This window comes from Excalfactoria chinensis, chromosome 10 (genome assembly GCF_039878825.1).
Source record: "Excalfactoria chinensis isolate bCotChi1 chromosome 10, bCotChi1.hap2, whole genome shotgun sequence".
In the NCBI taxonomy this organism is placed as follows: domain Eukaryota; kingdom Metazoa; phylum Chordata; class Aves; order Galliformes; family Phasianidae; genus Excalfactoria; species Excalfactoria chinensis.
The window spans coordinates 6,103,561-6,122,745 of record NC_092834.1 but is presented as its reverse complement, the minus strand read 5'-3'; the positions used below and the strand labels follow the sequence as shown (position 1 = coordinate 6,122,745).

Below are 19,185 nucleotides of genomic sequence, written 5' to 3'. Positions count from 1 at the left end.
CTCTCCAATGAGTTTTATGAAAGCAAATCAGCACAAAGCTCTCTAAGCCAAGAAATTAAATCTCTAGAAAGTCACAAGTGGAGTCTGTGGCTCTGCTGCATTCACACTTAACACAAAATCTGGGACTGCACCTCAGTGGAGTTTAAAAGCCAAAGAAAGTGAGTTAGAGAAAAGGAGAATGGGAGAAAACATAAAGGAAAGCACAAGAACCAGCCCTAAGTTAAATATCTTCCCTCTCTGTACACCAGCCAAGAAACGCACTGCACATATTTCATTGCCGGCTACTGTCTTTCCTCCTGGCTATGGGTCAAACCATGTGGCGTCTGTTACCAAATACTTCTCTCTCCCACAGTATAAACAGATTGAATTTCCATCATTACACCTTCCTCCAAAAGAGCAAAAAGTGCTTGAAAATCAGAGGTAGAGAATTTTGTCTGTGTGTGAAGGTGCCATTGGGTACAGCTGCCTAACAAGTGTAAGCAGGAGAGAGGGAGGGAGAAGCAAGAACTCAGGAGCACTTGGCTTCCAGCTGCATTCTCAGAAGCACAATTACCACAGCTTACCTGATTCACCAGGATGTCACCTATCCTCTTGATAACAAAGTTCTTTTCACTTTTGTCTGCCAATGACTCCTTCTTCCTTTCCAGAATCCGCTGGAAGAACTGACTGTGTATGTGCAGCAAGTTCTCCAGGCAGGGAAAGATCTTGTCCACAACTTGCTGATCGTACTGTAGCTCCTGTAACATCCCTGCACTGTACACGTCATTCATTATCTTCAGGGTGCGGACATGATGCATTTCTGTCTGCATGAGCTCTGTAGAGGATTAAGACAAGGTCATGGTAGAGAACTTGGGTGCACAGTACAATGAAAAACCATCATTAGGAAGCTCTTCCAAGCAAGCTAATTGGGCTTCTCTAAGTGGTGTCAGAAAATTCCACATCAGGTGTCCAAAATATCAATTAATGGCTTTGCTTGTGGCAGGAATTTGGGTCAGAAGAGTCACAATGAAGAACCACAGGCAGGTGTAAACCTTGAGCACTGTTACCTTCTTCCTACATTTCACTGTCAGCCTCATCATTGTAAATTCTGTCATGCAGGATGGCTTTTGCATCAGGCAGGAGAGGACTTGCTAGCTAGCTGCTGTGCTGTAACTGAGTTTAAACATCATCAGCAGACAAAAAGGAAGAGGTATTTTGTATTTATTCATTTTTTATAGCTTCCAGGTAAGCGAAAAGCAGAAAGACAAAGCTTTCACAGAACACACTATATTTCTAAGAGTTGTAAGAATGATACTTTGGCTACTGAGGAATCACAGTCAATGATCCTATTCAATGACATAAGGTTTCTGAAATATGTGTTTGTGGATATATCAAGAGACCATCTAAAATGAGTGAAAAACGAACATCCGTGCATGTCTCACCATAAATGACATCTTGCCGTTTGACAACATCCTTGTTTTGCTGCTGTAGAAACAGGCTGTCTACTGCTTGGCTCCAGGACTCTGCCTCCAGCTGCTTGGAATCTAGTTCCAGGTCTCCCATCAGCTGCCCTTCGTTCATGTCTGCACCTTCATAAAGCAACATTAAGTGTGAACTGCTGCAGGTAGATCTGAACACTACAGGTATTGCATCCATCAATGCAATATGGCAATGCAAATGGCAAATCTTCTCTGTCCCCACAACAAAAAACCTCATATCGGCATAAAAAGGCATGTTCTGTGTCTGGCTGGATGAACAGGCCGGAGGAACAAAACAAAAGTAGAAATGTTTGCCCTCAAGCTCAATTCCAAGTAACTCAACTGTAACTGAAACCTTCTAAATGTTTTCCCACAATTCAATAAGAAATTACTGTGTGGTATCACTGTAACATGACATTAAACACACTTTAATTGTCCATTAAAAAAGAAGAACTCAAGCTGAACTGTCAGACTGGATTTTCTGTTTTTGGAAAGCAGCACGGAGTTCTTCCTCCTGCTGTAAGTGCCATGAGATGCCTTACCTTCATCAACCAGTGACTCAGTGGATTCATTCACCCGGCTAATTTTATGTAAAGAGTCCGTGGACTGTGACAGAAATTTCCAAGTGTGTATTAAGCTGTCATCATTCCCAACCCTGAAGTAGAACAGAAGACAGGATATTGTTTACAACCAGACCTGCAGTTCTAAATGACAGCGCTTCTTCTCTACAGAATCACACCTCAGGCTTTATGGCTTGGCTAACTCACTGCTTTCCGTTTCACATTGTCACTTCCCATCCTCACTGTTATTGGAGCAAACCATGAAACAATGCAGTATGGAAAAAATGGACTGAAATAAATCTCACCATGAATAGCCAGGGCATACCAATTGTTCAGGACGTCCCAGTCCATGCTATTGCCCTGTCCATAGAACTACTCAGTGTGCAGCTAGGATAGGAACCATATATTTGATTTTCTTCTGTGACTTTTCGTAGTTAATTATGCGTAGAACATTCCTAAAACACTGTGAAGACTGCAGCTCTGTGCATCCACCCTACCATTGTGGACACAGAAATAAATACTATGCCTGAGCTGCAAAAAATATGTGATCACACAGTTCCAACCCCATGCCCAGTTGGCTTCCTGGATCCCAGAGCATCTCTGGGAAGTGATCCTTAATATCACCGGGCCAGCTCAGATGCTCCTCAACTCACGCCATGACTAAACCTAACCCAGACAGTCTGACTGTGCAGAAGACAGCTGGTAGTATCATATATAATATGGGCATTTCTGGTTTTCTGATCCTCTTTTGTACTTTTAACACCAATCACACCACACAAACTTATTTTTAATGCAATCTGAACTTCTCCACGCTCACAGCAGATAATCCCCATGTACTCACAGGCAGAAGCCTTACCCTGCAATGTTCTGTATCGAGACGCTTTTGGAAAGTGCCGTAGGCTGTTGTGATCTCCTGTTATTGAATATTGAGGTGACGGTGTTTTCATCAGGAGCGAGTATTGCGGAGCGAGGGCGCTCCTTGGGTTGTGAGCCTGGAAGGGAAGCACCAGAGGAAAGTCAGCTTGTGCAACTGCGTTCTTAGCTGCAATGATGGAGTCTTAAAGAAAGCAGGTTCTAAAACTCCCTTCTTTTTTCCTCTAGAGTTGCCACTGGGAGATCTATCTGCACCTGCCAGATGCAGCCCTAACCTGAGCTTTCTGCCTCTCCCTTGGCACTCCTGCGGTGCTGTTAAAGCAGCATCTGGTCAAAGTAAAGTCCCTGTGCTTTGCCCAAGACAATCTGGTATTTGTTTCAGATAGTAAAATTGAGTGCTGGATGCTCAAATACTTTTAAAGAAAATGTAGACATCACGCACACACAGCATTGGCGATCAGATCTACCTGTGAAACTTTGGTCTCCTTAGGCCTAATATGCTTAAGTTCAATTTATTTCTGCTCTGCAATAAGAAAGCCCATTGGGACTTGTTAATTGTGATTGCTTTGAAGTCCAGCAGTGTTCCTGAGCAGGAAAGCAGAGACTGAGCTCTTCTCAAAGTAAGCACTGCTGTGTTTCAGGCAGGGAAGAACACTGACCTTGTTGCTGAAATGACTGCAATATATCTAAAAGATTTGGCTGGAATCTGCACGTCCAAGAACATGCAATTGGGGAAACAAATTTAATGTTATTCAATAAATAATCACATGTAGAAATCTACTCCATTGGTTTTAACTTCTCTGGACAAGGAGATCCTGTGGTTATATCCATCCTCCTGTTTCTGGTCACATCTTTCGATAGGTTCTTCCAACCATATATAATACAGAGTAATACTAAACCTTTTCTTATACTATCACATATCTGTGACTAATCCTTCCATCTTAACTCTAAATTTTCCATTCTTCAGATGTATTTATGGTTCCTGGAGAGATTCCTCTGAATTTCATGACAAAAACCACAGTGGGTATGACTATATGATACAGCGTGATACTGCACAGCGATCAACAAGCTACCACTAACTGAGCTTATCTAATTACAGTGCTCCAAAACTAATGAGGGCTATTTCATTCCAGTTCTTTGCCCCTGTCCTTCTGGGTAGCTCAGCAGGGCAGCAGACACCTCAGGGCAGCCATACAAACTTTGACAGCACTGCTCCTACTCAGAATTTAACTTCCTATTTCTACTACCTCAAAGCATAAGACTAAATCACCTGTGCAGCTTTAGCACAACTTCTATAGTCTCAAACAGCGCTTACCATGCAGAGAAGATGCACTCATCCCTGCCTCTATCTGCTTAATTAGTCACAACAGGAACAGCAGACAGAGACCATCATCAAAAGGGAGAAAAAGGAAACTTTACCTTTGTTTCTCATGGTCACTGTGGGTAATGAAGAGGTATCATGTGCCTGCAGCATTCCTCTCTGTGGCTGAAAGAAAAAGGAAATTCACTTTAATTTTTCCTCCTTTCTCCCATGGGGCCATGCCACATAGCTACAATTAAAAAGCCACATCCTTAATGAATCCTCTCAGAGCAGAACAGCTCTCCAATATACATAGTATGTAGTGGAGAGCCCGTCAGCAACTACTATTGTCATATATGAAATGGGTAAAATAAACAGTAAAATAAAGAGTAAAATGGAAAAAGAAAGGGCTGAGTACTGAAGGGAACAATAGAGGAGGTGTTCTTAGCTCATAATGGTACGAGCAGTAACTGGCTTGGAGAGCCATACTGCAGAGGAGGCTCCTCACATTTGGAACAAGCACAGATTCTGCATATCCCTCACATAAACAGCATCAATATTTAATACATTTCATCATGCATTATATATGCATGTGATGCTGCATAAAACGATGTAGTATTCAAAACTGAAGAGATGCTGCATTTTTGGGTGTTGGATAAACCTCAAGTTTTGCCAGCAAGAAACTTTAATTATCTGCACTGATCATATTCCATATGCACAGGAAGGATGGTGTTTGCACTGGGAATATCTACTTTCAGATTCTGGATACCCCCCCAGTTTCTTTATGCATCACTTCCTACCCAGGTCTGCTGCTGTCTTTGCTCCTCACTTCAGACCGCCCTGAGATGGTATATATCTGCAGACTGAATAGTTCCTTCTTATAATGAAGTCAAGTAGATGATACCACTTACCTTCATTTTCACCTTTGCACAGGAAGCAAAGCTCTCCTTACAGCCTTTGTGAACAATTGCATTGCAGTCTGTCAGAAGAAAACAGATGACAGTTATTCTTCTGAAAGGAAAGTAAGGAGGAAAGCGGAGACGGGACAAATAGAAAGCAGTGACAGTGCCAACATCTTCTCTGCAAATACAAAGACTGTTCTTATCAAGACCACAACAATGGGATGCAAAAGGCAGGAAAAGCCAGGGAAATTAATCTACTTTAATCCAGGTATAGCACAGCCTAGATCTGCAGTACAGGATCTGAGTTCTGTATGATAGGATGAACAGGAAAAGCAACAAGAGCTTCTGCCAGGTGACAGCAACTGTGAGGCAGGGACTGAGAACTACACTGACATCACAGCTTTGGGCTGAAACCACGACAGTCACCATCGCACAGAGCACAACACTTTAAACCTATCACTTCATGAAATCATGCTATCGCAGCCCACAAACTGTGTTTGAAGTGTACATTACATTGCAAGTGTACGGCTGTGAATTATTTCCAAAAGCAATATGAAATTTAAGGAAAAAATATCCAGGATCAGACTTAGAAAATATCCCTGCATGGCAAGAATTTCTTAAATTTAGGCCTACTTAATAAAAGCCATCAATTCTGCTGATAGTTTGTGAAAGGTAAGAATAAGGCTGAGGGTGCTGCTGTTCTAAGTCAATGTCCCACAGCTTCCTGTGTGTATGACAGATAGAAACGTACATGGCTCATACAAAAACCCACAAGCGGTGCTATCACTGTTCAGACCAAACAAGAAAGAAGTGCATAACTCGCTTCTGGTGTCTTGACACCAAAATCAAATGAAAAGAGGCAGGGAGATGATTCAGAACCCTTAAATTCAAACTCAAGCCTTGGAAACCTGAAGCCAGCACCTTACAATATCCTATTTAGGAGTAAAGCATTTTGCAGTTATCATGGCACGCTTCTGACCAAAAATCTGGACTGTATTCCTCCAGCTAACTCAACCCTTCAGCAGGCAGGAAGTTCCTCCGGCTCCTCGCTATCAATGGTATTAATATTAAAACCCAGAAAGCCTCTTTGCTGCATCTGTGGCTGCTCATGCTGAGGGGGTGCTACTGAAAGGTTCAGATGTTGACTTACAATGAGTCAGTCCTTTGGAAACCATTATGAAAAAGTCACCCTACAGGTGAGACAGCAGTGATAACAGCAGTACAGCACTGTCACTTCTGCTGAAAAGAAATGGCCTACAAAACAGCACGGGAACGAGAGAGCCTCTGCTGCTGGTTATCTGCTATTTTCAAGGCACTGAGGAGTTTATTTTAGGATGTGGTGTGACAACAGACAGCACTCAGATGTGCAGAGCAACAGTCAGCTCTGAGCAAACCTTCCTTGTGATGGTCATTTTCTGGGCAGTGCAGAAAAAGCGCGATCATTTTCTATTTAAACTTGGAAATCGATGAAATAATGTCTCTACTAAAACACGTGCTGCTACATGGCGTTGCTGGATTGTTTTAACTCACCAGGATATAAAATGTAAGATGTGATAAACTTCCTAAGAGACTTAAAGTAGAGTTAAAAAGTTAGAGTGAGGAAAGGATCCATCTGAAAGCCCGTAATTGATGCTGCTTTCCATCTCCCATCAGGTGGACACAGAGCATTGCTCATGCAAACAAGTTTGATGAAATCTCTTCCCTTTCAGGAAACTTCAAATTGCCTCTGGAGATTCAGCTCGCTGCTCCTTCCCTTTCCTGCTTAAGATGTTTTACGCACAGTCAGTGTGAACAGAGGCAGAGCCTCCTGCCCCAGCCTGGTAGCAATACCAGTACCTGCTCTGCCTCATCTCTAGGCTGGCAGAGTCAATCCATTAATAACAGTAAAGAAATGACAGTCTTGAGCTGCAGTTTTCTGTCTCTGTTAGTTTTGAGTCTCTGAACAAACCAGTCACCATTCTGGTTGTGACCACACAAATACCACTGACCTGATCAGTTACAGGCATGAGAAACCATCTGATGAGAAACGAGGAAAAAATGACCAAGCTCATAGAGACCCCATGATGCAGTTGCTGTACTGCCTGCACTGTCTTATATGCATTTCACACGTCACTTGATTGGTGACGCATCACATAAAGATGGAGAAAAAGGCTAGCATTTCCTTTTTGTATCATGCTTTCATTAAGGGCTCACTGAAGCAGTGTTTCAGATAACTCAAGTACACACAGCAACGTACCACTGATGGGTGGGACACCCACTGGAAATTACAGCCCTGATCCAAGGTAGCTCTCTCCGTCCAGCATCAGTTTTAACAAAGCACATCAGCCCCAACCCACAGCACACATCTGCAGCTAGGCAGGAGGCTGCAGGACAACTCCATGTGGCCGTGATTCACTTCTGCACAGCTTCCATAAGTCATTGCCACATGAATCACCACTGCATCACCACTGCCAAAGTCTCCTTCCTGCCCCACGTCACCATTGCTTTAAAAGTGACAACAATACAGCACTGGGTTGAAGTTTCCCAATTCAGATTCAATGCACAATAAAAACAGACAGGAAGACAAAACTTACTTGCACAGTAGTACGAATCCTTATTGAAAGGTTTCATACAGTGGTAACAGATTGCTTGGGCTACGACGGAGGTTGCAGTGAAGAGATGTCCATTTAACATCTTCTTATCTTTCTCCTTTTCCTTGGAATCTTTGTCCTTCTCTTTAGTCTTCTCTTTATCTTTCTCTTTTTCCTGCCACAAGAAAAAGAACGAACACCTTGTCACTTTGCAGAGGTCCACCCTCTAGTTACAAATTCTTCAGTGTTTGCCTTTAGCACCATGACGATATTGATCGGCGCACACAGTAACAATGGCCATGTGTCTACACAGCTCTCCTCCAAAAAAAACCACACCTAGGGCCCCATAGACATAGATTTACATACTACTGATTTGCAGAGCCCTCTGGACGGGTATCTCATTCAAGGAAATGAAACTGAGCTTGCTCTGAAGGCAGCTGTGTTTGTCCACCTTTGCCTTCTTACATTTGCTTGGGTTAATGACTTACCTTCTTTCTTAATTTCGGCTCTGACTGAGCTCTTCAGAACTTTCAATGAACTTCATTAAATACCACGTACGCCATGTACAATGCATGTCTGATTTGCAGAACAATTTTTAAGGCCAGATTTAATACCCTTCCTTTGCACTGCATGTGTCATGGAGAAAGCAACCCTCCTATGGCAACAGTAGTACAGCACCACTGCCAGATTATCTCTTCCTCCTTTCTCCATCTTACTAACAGGGACAGCTTTTTTCAACAGCTTCACACAACCCCAAACAAACAAAGGCAACGATCTTTCGTCACAGCCTCTCAAAATACAGCATTACAAAAAGACTGAGGAACAATAGCAACACCAGAAAAAGATTATCTTGTGTTCAGGAAGCCACAGTTCCACCCCGGAACTGCTCAACCGTCGTTGGAAAGATGTTCAGCACAGACAGCTTCTCTGATTTTTAGTAGTTTTTGCCTATCTTTCTATCTCTACCTGAAACAGAAGTTTGCTAACTACTAACAGTGTGAGAAACGTCCCTTGAGGCATTTCATGGATTTAGAGGTCTTGCAAACACAGACTATCATCTGATTTTTATAGGAAACTCCATAGAAAAACTCAGTACTTGAATTATAGTGACTCCTCATCTTTCTATATACAAAATGTTCTTCATGCAATTCATCTCCAAATCTGTATTTCAACTACTACTGAAGATTTCATGGCATCTCTAAGAGAAGGTCAACCAGAAACTGTTCTGTGAGCTTAACTTTGCATTTTGTTACTTATATGCCACGTGCCCTGTGCTAAATATTTCACAAGAGGAACCTAAACATTGGAGAGCTGCAGAGCTCTCTGTATGAGCAACTGCCAAGAAGCAGTTAAAAGATGTATCAAGCTCTGCAGCTGCCAGGATTTGTGCCTTTGATGCTTCAATAATTAGTAACCTAGCCTAAAGGCTGTCCTCTCCCAGCACACCACAGGCAAAATGCCAGCATCAGAGTTTCTTCCTGCAAAGCTTCACAGACACCCCGAATGAAACTTTATACTGCAAAAAAAAATCAAAAAAGTTATATAAAAAAACAAAACAAAACGAAACCAAAGCAACAAAAAGAGCACTGCAGGATGAAATAACCCCGCCTGAAGGGGAAAACCTGCAAGGAAGAATATGCTTTGCAGACATCTCTGCCTCCTCGAGACATCGCCATCCTGCCATCATCCCATGTTGTTCTCCACTGGTTGACCTGCCCTCCTCCCACTCATTCAAGAATTAAAGCTGCAGCTAAATTCTTGGTGATGGCACCAAAAGGACTGACAGAGATGTGCTCCATTGCCAGGACTTGTGAAGCCCCAGGATCACAAACTGCTCCAGGCACACCCTGCTTCCACTCACAACGCTGGACGAAGATCCACCATCCTATGCTTCAAATGTCCCCAGTGCTTACTGCAAAGTCAAGTAATTCTGCAGTCTGGAATAATATCTTTCCTTCATAAAACCACTGTAAGAATTATTTCAATTTAAGCTGAACTACTCGGCAAGAAACAGGAAATGGTGCACTGCCTTGAAGGAGCAAACAGCGAGCTTTGCACACAGATGGAGTGATAATGCTGAAATCGTGTCTCAAAATAAGATTTTTTTTTGGTTTTGTTCCGACAGTGACTTGTTTTCAGATAGGACAGTACCAATAAAAGCACTGTCCTGCTCCATCAGTGCAGCCACCGCGATTTAAAGCTCTGCTTTATGGTGCATCTGATGATACATCTGTGGGTACTGAAACGCCACACCAACAAACACTAACGGATACTGGAGACAAAGACCCTTGGTTTGATGGCCCAAAATAATGGCTGGTGCAATGCAGCTGCCGGCCCCACTACAAAGTAACCACAAAACTCTTACCTCCCAGTTCTTAAGTCCTACCAGCTTCACTGTGACGAGGGGCACTTCCGAAAATCGATGCCTTTTGATGGACATTCTGCCCCCAAGGTGGGAGGGGAGGGTTGCTCCCAGCACTGCTAGCCCATGGTGGCAGCCCAGGAGCGGCAGACAGCAAAGGGTTGAGCAAAAAGGGGAGGAGGGCGGGCTGACATCTGCTGACTTCCTCGAAAATGGTATAAGCTACTTTGCTGTTGCTTTCACCCTGCTCTGCTGCCCCACACCCAAGGCTGAGAAAAAATTAACTACGGGCAGGAAAGGATGGGGTTAATATTGAGGCTGCAAGTCAGCTGGGGGCCTTACTTTTAAAAAGCAGATAAATCAGTCAAACAAAACTCCTCTGTGATGTCTGGGATACATAAAAAGTGAACATACCTCAGTGTTGCAATGCTGTACTTGAGCACACAAAGTACCACTAAAGGTTCCCTACACTTAAACTCCTCCTGCCCTTCGGGTCCTCCCCAACAATCACAGTCCCTGCTGTATACCCAAGCACTGGTACAGCACTGCCCACTAACCACACAAGACAAGGAGAAATTACTCATGCTAATCTTTATGTCGTCAATTCTGAGAAACTCTCTGCCAAAAGGAATTAGAATGAGTTTTGCTAACCAACAGGGACACAGAGCACTGTAGGCTTTAAAAGCGTGAAGCAGCGTGTGCTGCTGATTGCAAGAGATTCACTGGCTAATCCCTACATAACATTCAGAACATGGGTAAATACACACACACATATACCAGTATCTTCACTACAGCTCATACACCAAACGTCCTTTCTTACAGAACTTCCTCAAAACTCACTTTCAAGAAGAGCCACTGCCATTAATATTCTCCGAAGTGCTTTATTTTATGGTTAATCTTCGAAAACTATGCATTGCTGAAGCCAGGTTTGGAGAAAAGCAAAACCTAGTTGGAAAGAACTTGCATTCTCCCTCTCCCTGCTGACAGCCCAGACTGCAGCAGAAACCAACTCTTCCTGTCCAACTTCCTCTTTCAAGGTTTGCTGTTTTTCTTTTTAAATCTTGCAGGTTTTTAAGCAGCCTTAAGGTTTGAGAATTCAGCGTTCCTAAGAATTTTTATGTTGAATTATTTCAATGTACTGCCGAAGGCCTAAAAAGCACATAGCACAAACACTTCACCAAAAGCAGAAGAGCAATTGTAATCTGGATATCATGGCTTTCTCGTTAGCCAAAACATCAGAACTGCTATGGAGTGCAATTTTTAGTGTATGAATGATGGTTGGCAGTTTGGAGTAGCTTTCATGACAGTCTCAAACACCATCATGTAGTCAGTGAACTCAAATGGACCAAGCTTATTTAAGGACAGGTTGATGGTTGGACTAGATCGACCTTTGTGGTCCTTTCTAACCTTAGTGATTCCACGATGCTCTGAGAGACAGAGCAAATCTCTGTCACATTTTCTTACTTGTCCCAACCAATTCTGTTATTTACGTTTAGTTCTAGACTTAAAGATGGTGGACCCAAACTGCAAGAACCAGTGAATGCATTTCCAGTCTTGTGCACAGTCTGTGCAAAACGACCCACAGCTTTTAGCTGGTGCATTGCACTGACGTTCCTGAGAACTCTTTTGGACCTCACAGCAGAGAACAGCACTGGTTTAAAGCTCTTCAGCAGCAGCTTGGAGCTGCCAGTAGCTGCACTCTGCATTTTCAAAGACAGATCCTTAAAGAGGAACTGTGCATTATGGACACTGAGGTCATTACAGCTGATACCTCATTGCAGTGGTGATGCAATCTTCCAAAAATAAGCATTTAAATGTGCACCATGCCATTACGCTGCACAAACCCACCTACAGCACAGGAGCACAGGGTGAAAAACCAACTTCTTGCACTGGGAAATGCTAAATGGAGGTTGTTTGTACAGAGAGACTGAGACCCCTCCCATAACTACGTGGTAGGCGCTGCGCATCATGCCACAACTTGTTTCCTGTTTGCTATTCAAACTCTCATCAGAAGACATAGTTACGTGTTTCAGGGCCCTTCCAATAGGATTTATCAGAACAGCATCAGTTAAGCACACAACGCAGACTGCATGCTGTGAGCTAAGGAGCTAAGATAGCTTCTATCTGTCAGACATGGTAAATAGGGGTGAGATTAAAGAGAAAAAATCCAAGCAGAAGAAAACAAAACAACCGAACATATATTCATCTTCTGGGGACAATCTAAAGGAAAAGCAGCCTGTTTTTGTGAAGCATGTAGCATTAATGTAATCATTTCTATAACCACTTCTGCTCCCAGGAAATTCGGCTGCGCTGAGAAAGTGTTTAACCTTCAGCAAACCCAACCCACCTCCTCCAGAAATAGAGGAAAATATAAGCAATGGCCATCTCTCAAGGTCGTGGTCTGAGCAGTGAGTAGGAACAAAGGTAGGAAAAAAGGGGAAACACGATATAAACCTTTGGTATCCAGTCCCTTCTTACAGCTCCTGTCTTGGTTTTACTAAATGCCTCTCAGGCACTGTAAAAATTAGAGCCATCAATCACTGTAAAACCATAACTCATGCTAGAGCGCAATCTATCCTCCAAAATGAAAAACAATTCAGCGGGGAAAAAGAGGCCAAAACATTGCACAGGAAACCTTTGCCTTGGATGCATTTTTAATGTGGGGCTGCTACAATTTCCCACACTGCTCTTCTCAAGGACCACACAGAAAATCCTGCCCTTGCAAAAGGAAAAATGAAGCCAGGTGAAGACAAATACTACACTATGGAAACACACTGAGGTATATAATTAATCTTTGCTGCTCATAGGTTTCTCGTGGCTATATGAATTACAAAAAGCACTTACTTTGCTCTTCTTGCTGCTGGACATTTTATTCCTGAGGTAGCTGAAGGTGCGACTGACTTTTGTTCCACTTTTAATAGAGGGGACGCTGCTGCTCTCTTCAGATATGCTAAAACCAAAAAAGAAAGAGGCAGGGTTTTACCTTTAGTTTTTCTCCCGAAGCACATATGAAGAGGATAGGTATGTTTTTAAAGGACACATGCATTTGTTGTTCTACAGAGGCATGGACTGCTTTATGGCGTTACATACATGGAGGCAATAAAGGCAAAATGCCAATCAAGCAGTTTGCCACATGTTTCAAGAAAGCCCTTTTTTTTTTAAAGCAATCTCCATTCTCAAAGCGTGCCACAGCACCCTCTGCTGCTTCAATAGGCAAATAACGAGTAACATGCTCTGCATCTGTTTGCTGAAGAGGAAAAGTCCATCCCTTTGGGCACATAAAATCACCCCTGGCGTTTAATTGACAGCATGCAGCCTGTTTCAGGCTTGGGGCAGGCAGAAGGGATGGACATCTTTTAATAGGAGATCTCCTTCCAGAGCAAGGAGCATAATGAACCCAGTGAAAAGGCTTTAGCAGAAACAATCCCATCTGTAAAGCTCCCCCAGAGAGCTGAGAATACCAACAGAAAATAATAAAGCGCAATGGTTATTTATCTTAAGTTACACATATTGTGGATGACATAATTTCTTCTGCCTGCCTTTACACATGCCAGCTTACAACTACCTCAGTTTCTACAGAAGAATAAGGAATTACACCCATCACAGAGATCATCTCTGTACAGTTTGCAAGGATGGAAAGGAACATAAAAACCACGATCATTAAAGAAATACAGACAGACTCGACAAAGGGAGGAATAACGACTACTAGCATAAAATATAACTCAGGGTAAACTCACTGGGTTCAATAACAGTCTGATGGATTAATCTACGAATAAAGCCTTGTTAGAGCTAAGACCCAAACCAAACAATTCTCACACCATGTTGTCTAAAAAAATGCACAAGGAACTGATTAACACAGTTAATCCTTGGGGTTTTGCTAAGAAGGCTTCTGGTATTCCAAATGGGAGCACACCACAGGTGAGCTAACAGAAGAGATGGGGAACCCCATGATACCGTACCTCTGAACCAAGGAACCTGCGGGGCCACCGAATGCCTGAGTACCTGGAAGAGAGGAGAGATGGGAGGTGACGTGTTAGGCTACAGTCTTAGCTCACTGGATTTAAAAGCAGTTTGTGTATTTGACAGTTAAAGAGGAGAGGGAAATGTTTATCAGGAGTGAGTGTTTAGAACAGATTTCATGTGTTCAGGATAAAGTCTGTTCCCCTTAACCTTAGGTGATCTCAGATTAGAAGCCGAGGTGAAAGATTGCTTAGTATTTTTATCATTCTTCAGCTATTAAGCAAATGATGTGTACCTGTTAACTTGGCTAGTAAATCGGGGTATCTGATACAGAACTGCCAAGGTGATCGCAATAGGTATGAATGCAAATCATTCTGCCACAATACTTTCATTGACACGTCACTAGAAAGAATCTATTGTGCAATACATCTGGGTTTTATGTACAAAACTCTTCTCCCTGATAAAATTATAGTTCATTTTCCCATCAAAATCCTGAAACACTTCATAAAGAACAAGGGAAACAAGGGAAGCCTTATTCCATTTTCTTCAGTGCATTGCCAGGATAGAGCTCAGCCCCACAGTACTGTGCTGGATGAAAGCTGACTTGCAACACAGTGCTGAACACACTGACACAACTTCTCTGTATGCCACAAGAAACCTGCTTGCACAATGCTTGCGGGGCAGATTAGGTAGCTGATACCATTTACCAGAAACATAAAATACTAAAAAATGGTGATGAAATGATCTAGAGGAGAGAAGAGTTCTTCTGGATGTCAAGACTCCAAAAGCCCCCACCTCACTGCAAGGACCATTTGCAGTCACATCTCAAGTGCAGGAAATGTGACTGACCATCTTGCTGGGCTTCTGCACACATAATGTAAGAAAACCAGTCTTCTTCTGACTTCAAATTCCACTAATACATTAAAGCTATTGGTGCAGGCAAAAAGCCACTTGACTTAAGAGGCAAAGATGGTCCTGTATCCAAAAGTGCCATTAGGGAAAACTGCACACAATATTATGCCTTCTGACTCTAAATCACACATTTTCCTAATTGCTGATTGTATCAGCAGTGGCTGAGACAGAAATATCACTTCTTTATCTGGGTAAACTAAAACACTGGCATAACCTAATCCCTGCTCGGAGGTCCCTCAGGATCTCACCTGTGAAATCTTCCCTCTAACTAATGAGCTACACAAAACAATCTGAGTAATACCATAACACAAACTGAATGAAGTCTCCACTTCCACTTCCTGATTATAGAGGGGTCTTTTGGTACTACCTACTGCCTAATTGTCTCCTAGGATCACACGAGTAATTCCCAGCCTCCATCCTTGGTGAGACCCCCAGAGACTGGTTTTTGTTTCAGCTCTGCTTTTCTGTTACAAGGGTCAAGCCTCCCCACTCTTTCCTTTTTATAACAGCTTACTCAATTGGACTGGATTCATTATTTCACAAATCTTTCCGTTTCTTTGCAGTTAACCTAACAAATGCAGAGGAACACTGAATCAAGAGCTATAAAGATTTAATATTCATGACTGTTTTTCAGCACCCTGAGAAACTACATTGCATGGGAACTTCAATTACGTCCTATTTATCTTTTACTGCAGTAGTATTTTGTCTTACAAATAGGAGGCTCTTGACAGGCAAAATGTATCCAGACAAAAAACGAGGTGAAGGTCTGTTTACGATTTCACACTTTAGGTTTTAGGTTACAGTTTAGCATCATAAAATCAATACTCTGCTGCAAGTTATATAGCCCATGAAGATGAGCATAAAAAAAGGACACACGCTCCCAGATTCAGCACGAGTGTTTCCTGTCATGGCCAGGTACAAAACTGAAATGCTAAAACTGATTTCATGGTGCACAAAAAGAATAGGAGTAGCATACTGTAACCCTTAATACAGGCAGTTATTCAACTTCTCTTGGCCCAGAAACCCAAAGGCTTCATCACAATGATTAAACATTTTCTCAGATGCAGTCTGGTTTGTCCAGCCATCTGAAAACCATGTTTTCTATACTTGATGACACCAACACATCCATCCACCCTGAAGATGTGAAGAAAGAAAGAGATAGCTTTGGGATTTCTACATGAAAAATGTCCATTTGCCAAGGGGACCTTATTAGTTAGCCGTAGTTAAACTGACCTTTATATAAAGTCACAACGCTACTCTCAAAGATGAGGGAATAACACACGTAAAGGAAGCAACATCTTTGTGGGAAACAATATATGACCTTACTTCAAATACCTGTCAGTAACAGCAGCACAGTTAAGACAGCAAAGATGGCTCCCTGGCTAACAGAAATACCCTCAAAAATTGCTGTACCCTCACCCAATTGCTCAGAATTACTGAACTGCTCGGATGCTTGAAAAGAAATCTATCAAAAAGTTTAGCTTAGAATAGTTTTTGACCATGGCACCCCTGACTGTGTGAGGAGCACAAATCATGAGTTTTGTTAAACAGAGAACAGAGCAAAAGGGGAGGAGGAGAGAGCTTAAATAATGACATGGGTGGTGTGACACCCAAGATGAGTAGAGGACTTATAGCAAGGGAGAGATGCACAGTGAAGACTGAGAATGGAAAGGAGGAAAACTTGTAAACATGCAGCAGGTTTTTGGAGTGGATGGAGACTTCTCAGTTCAAAAAGCGACCAAAATCTGTTGGACTGGAAAGGAATTTCTCCCCTCCCACTGTGGACACAAGGGATGGAAGCTTGTATTAGAACCAGCTGATGAAGCCAGTTCTGAATTACCTCTATAGATAGTTATCCGTTCTAGTTTATTTCAGTAGTCTAATAAAACAAAACATGTTTAAGAAAGAGGAAGCACCCTCAATATTTTTGTTATGTCTACTTAAGAAAAACAAAAGAGGAAAAGGAGGAGGAGGGCAAATGACTAATTTAAGCTTCTGCCTCAGTTGGGTTTACTTTCAACAATGGAGTTTGCAGCAGGAAGAAAAACTACAACACATAGTACTTGACTGCTTCCTGACAAAATTATTCCAATTTTAACATCAGGACCTAATGTAAACGCCTTGATGATCTAAGGTGTATGGCTTGCATTGTACCCAGTAGGGCAACTGTGGAGCTGTAACCAAGATTTTCTGAATTTAGTATCAGGGCTTCTCTCTTCTCCTGCTCCCACCAAGCAATGTAGTCATTTCTTGCATACAGAGGTTCTGTTCCTCCTCTTAATTCCATGTGCTGCAACAATCTCAAGACAAGTACTTTGTTTTTTATAGCAAGGTAATGACAACACCGCCAATTAGAGTGAGTGATGGTAACGTTCACCAAGTGGATACAGACCAAAATTAACTGGATGAGATTCAGCGGTGCTGGTGTACAAGACTCTTCAGATTATAAACCTTTTATTCTGCCGTTAGTCAGCATTCAGATACAGGACTAAGATAATGCTGTTAGATACCATGCAACAGAAAGGTTAGTTTAGTGTTTGCAAAGTGAAACTTCAAAGTCTGAAGCAGAAACACAGATTTCCCTTTGTTTATACCCATAATGGCTGCAACGCACAGAAAATGATTACTTACTATCCAGCTCCTCCTCCTCATCACTGGAAGAAGAGCCAATAGAAAAGAGAGTTTTAGACTTAGGAATGAGTGGAGAGATGCTGAAGGAGAAGGAGATTCGTCTCGATGGTCGAGTCCGGCCCTGGGCTGAGAAGTGGGTTAACAGCAGACATTAGAGCATGCTTGAAAATGTATTTAATAATAAAAAGGAGAGGAAAGCAGCCAAAGCAAACTAGAAACAAAGCAAAGGAAATGTCTGCAAAGCATCTGGCTTCAGAAGAGGCACAAGAAACAAAGAACTGAGAATGCATGAATTGCAGAGGGCGCAGGTTTCAGAGGATGCAGGTCTTACTGCATGCACAATTCAACATTCAAGGCTTTCCTTACATTTTGCTGGCATACTTTTACAGGAACTCATAACAGACAAAGGTTATCTGCCTCACTGAAATAACTGCCAGGGAATCAAACTAAAACAACACAAGACATCAGTTTTATGGTGCTTTCCTCAGTTAAACGACACACCACAGCTGTCACATACAGCAAGGGTACTTTATCTGAGAAGTTGAATTAGTCTACCTGGAGAAGTTCTCCCTGTTTCCATCTCTTAAAAAAACCACAGCATTCTGGTAATGTTACATTCTTCAAAGCTTTCAGCTTTAAAGCTAAAAGCCTGAAATTTCCTTTACTTTTTTGTCCAACACAAAATAGATAAAAAACAACCACCTCTTCTACCGTCTTCTTGTAAAACTCATTATCTTGTTTAAAAGAAAATGCCTAAACCTGAGAAAAGTCCCTCTGCATCCTGCCTAGCCCTGGCCTAGGAGGATTCTATCACATACAGAGCCAGACTCAGCAATCAGTTTATGACACCAAATCTCTTGTTATCAGATGGACAACAACAAATGAGTTCAAATGAGTTTGTTTTTTTTTCCAAATACTCTCTGCCTTCTGCTTATTTCAGTTTCTGAAGTGATGTTTATCTTCTACTGCTACGCACACTTTTCAGGGAATTGCTGCTATTTGTTTATGGCCATGCCTGAAAACTTTGTAAATTAAGATGCTTTACTGCAATGCCTGTAAAAAATAATTTAAGAGCAGTGCTCACACAGCATCAGCCTTGCAAAAACTCATTCTTAGTACAGGTTTCTCTGAAAAGGGATGTAGGAGCCAGCTGGCCACTCGTTTCACTGCTACTGCTACACACTTCTCATGGAGATAACAGAGCCGTACTTCCTAAAACTTCCCATCACACAACCACAGGTGGAAACCTCTGTGCTGTGATCTGATGAGCGCCAGGCTGCTGAATACCCATCACTCCAACACTATGAGAGCATCTGTCTTCCAGTCATGCAAGTGATTCGCCTTGAAGGGGAAGGGCCTTTCAGCCAATAAGAAAAGCTTAAGAATTTAAAACAATAAAAAAGTAAGAATTTTTCGTATTGCTGATATCATATGCCAAAACTGAACTCAGAATATGCAAATATTATCCAAGGAATATCCATGCAATGCAGTCAATGAAAAGCTAACTCCCCTGAAAATCTCCTTCAGCCATTGGTCTATAGACTATAGACTATAAATGCCATTCACCAAAAGGGTCTGACTCAGATTACATACGCACTTCTTCAACTTAAGTGCACGCTTCTTCAAATGAAGCAGAGCAATTATAAAATGGGACCCAG

General features: G+C 42.2%; 1 protein-coding gene across 5 annotated transcripts in view; it reads right to left on the bottom strand.

The window, feature by feature from the left end:
• Positions 1 to 19,185, bottom strand: part of AKAP13 (A-kinase anchoring protein 13) — a 188,498-nt gene that overhangs the window by 17,382 nt on the left and 151,931 nt on the right. For 3 of the 5 annotated variants that reach the window (XM_072345260.1, XM_072345265.1, XM_072345264.1), the window contains 10 exons: positions 17,528 to 17,653; positions 13,984 to 14,026; positions 12,869 to 12,974; positions 7,666 to 7,837; positions 5,102 to 5,169; positions 4,310 to 4,376; positions 2,874 to 3,009; positions 2,000 to 2,112; positions 1,422 to 1,568; positions 564 to 814 (listed from right to left, as the gene is read on the bottom strand). In XM_072345260.1, coding sequence (XP_072201361.1) covers positions 564 to 814; positions 1,422 to 1,568; positions 2,000 to 2,112; positions 2,874 to 3,009; positions 4,310 to 4,376; positions 5,102 to 5,169; positions 7,666 to 7,837; positions 12,869 to 12,974; positions 13,984 to 14,026; positions 17,528 to 17,653 — 1,229 coding nt within the window. The remainder of the gene's footprint in view (positions 1 to 563; positions 815 to 1,421; positions 1,569 to 1,999; positions 2,113 to 2,873; positions 3,010 to 4,309; positions 4,377 to 5,101; positions 5,170 to 7,665; positions 7,838 to 12,868; positions 12,975 to 13,983; positions 14,027 to 17,527; positions 17,654 to 19,185) is intronic. The other 2 variants (XM_072345262.1, XM_072345263.1) reach the window with 1 other exon arrangement.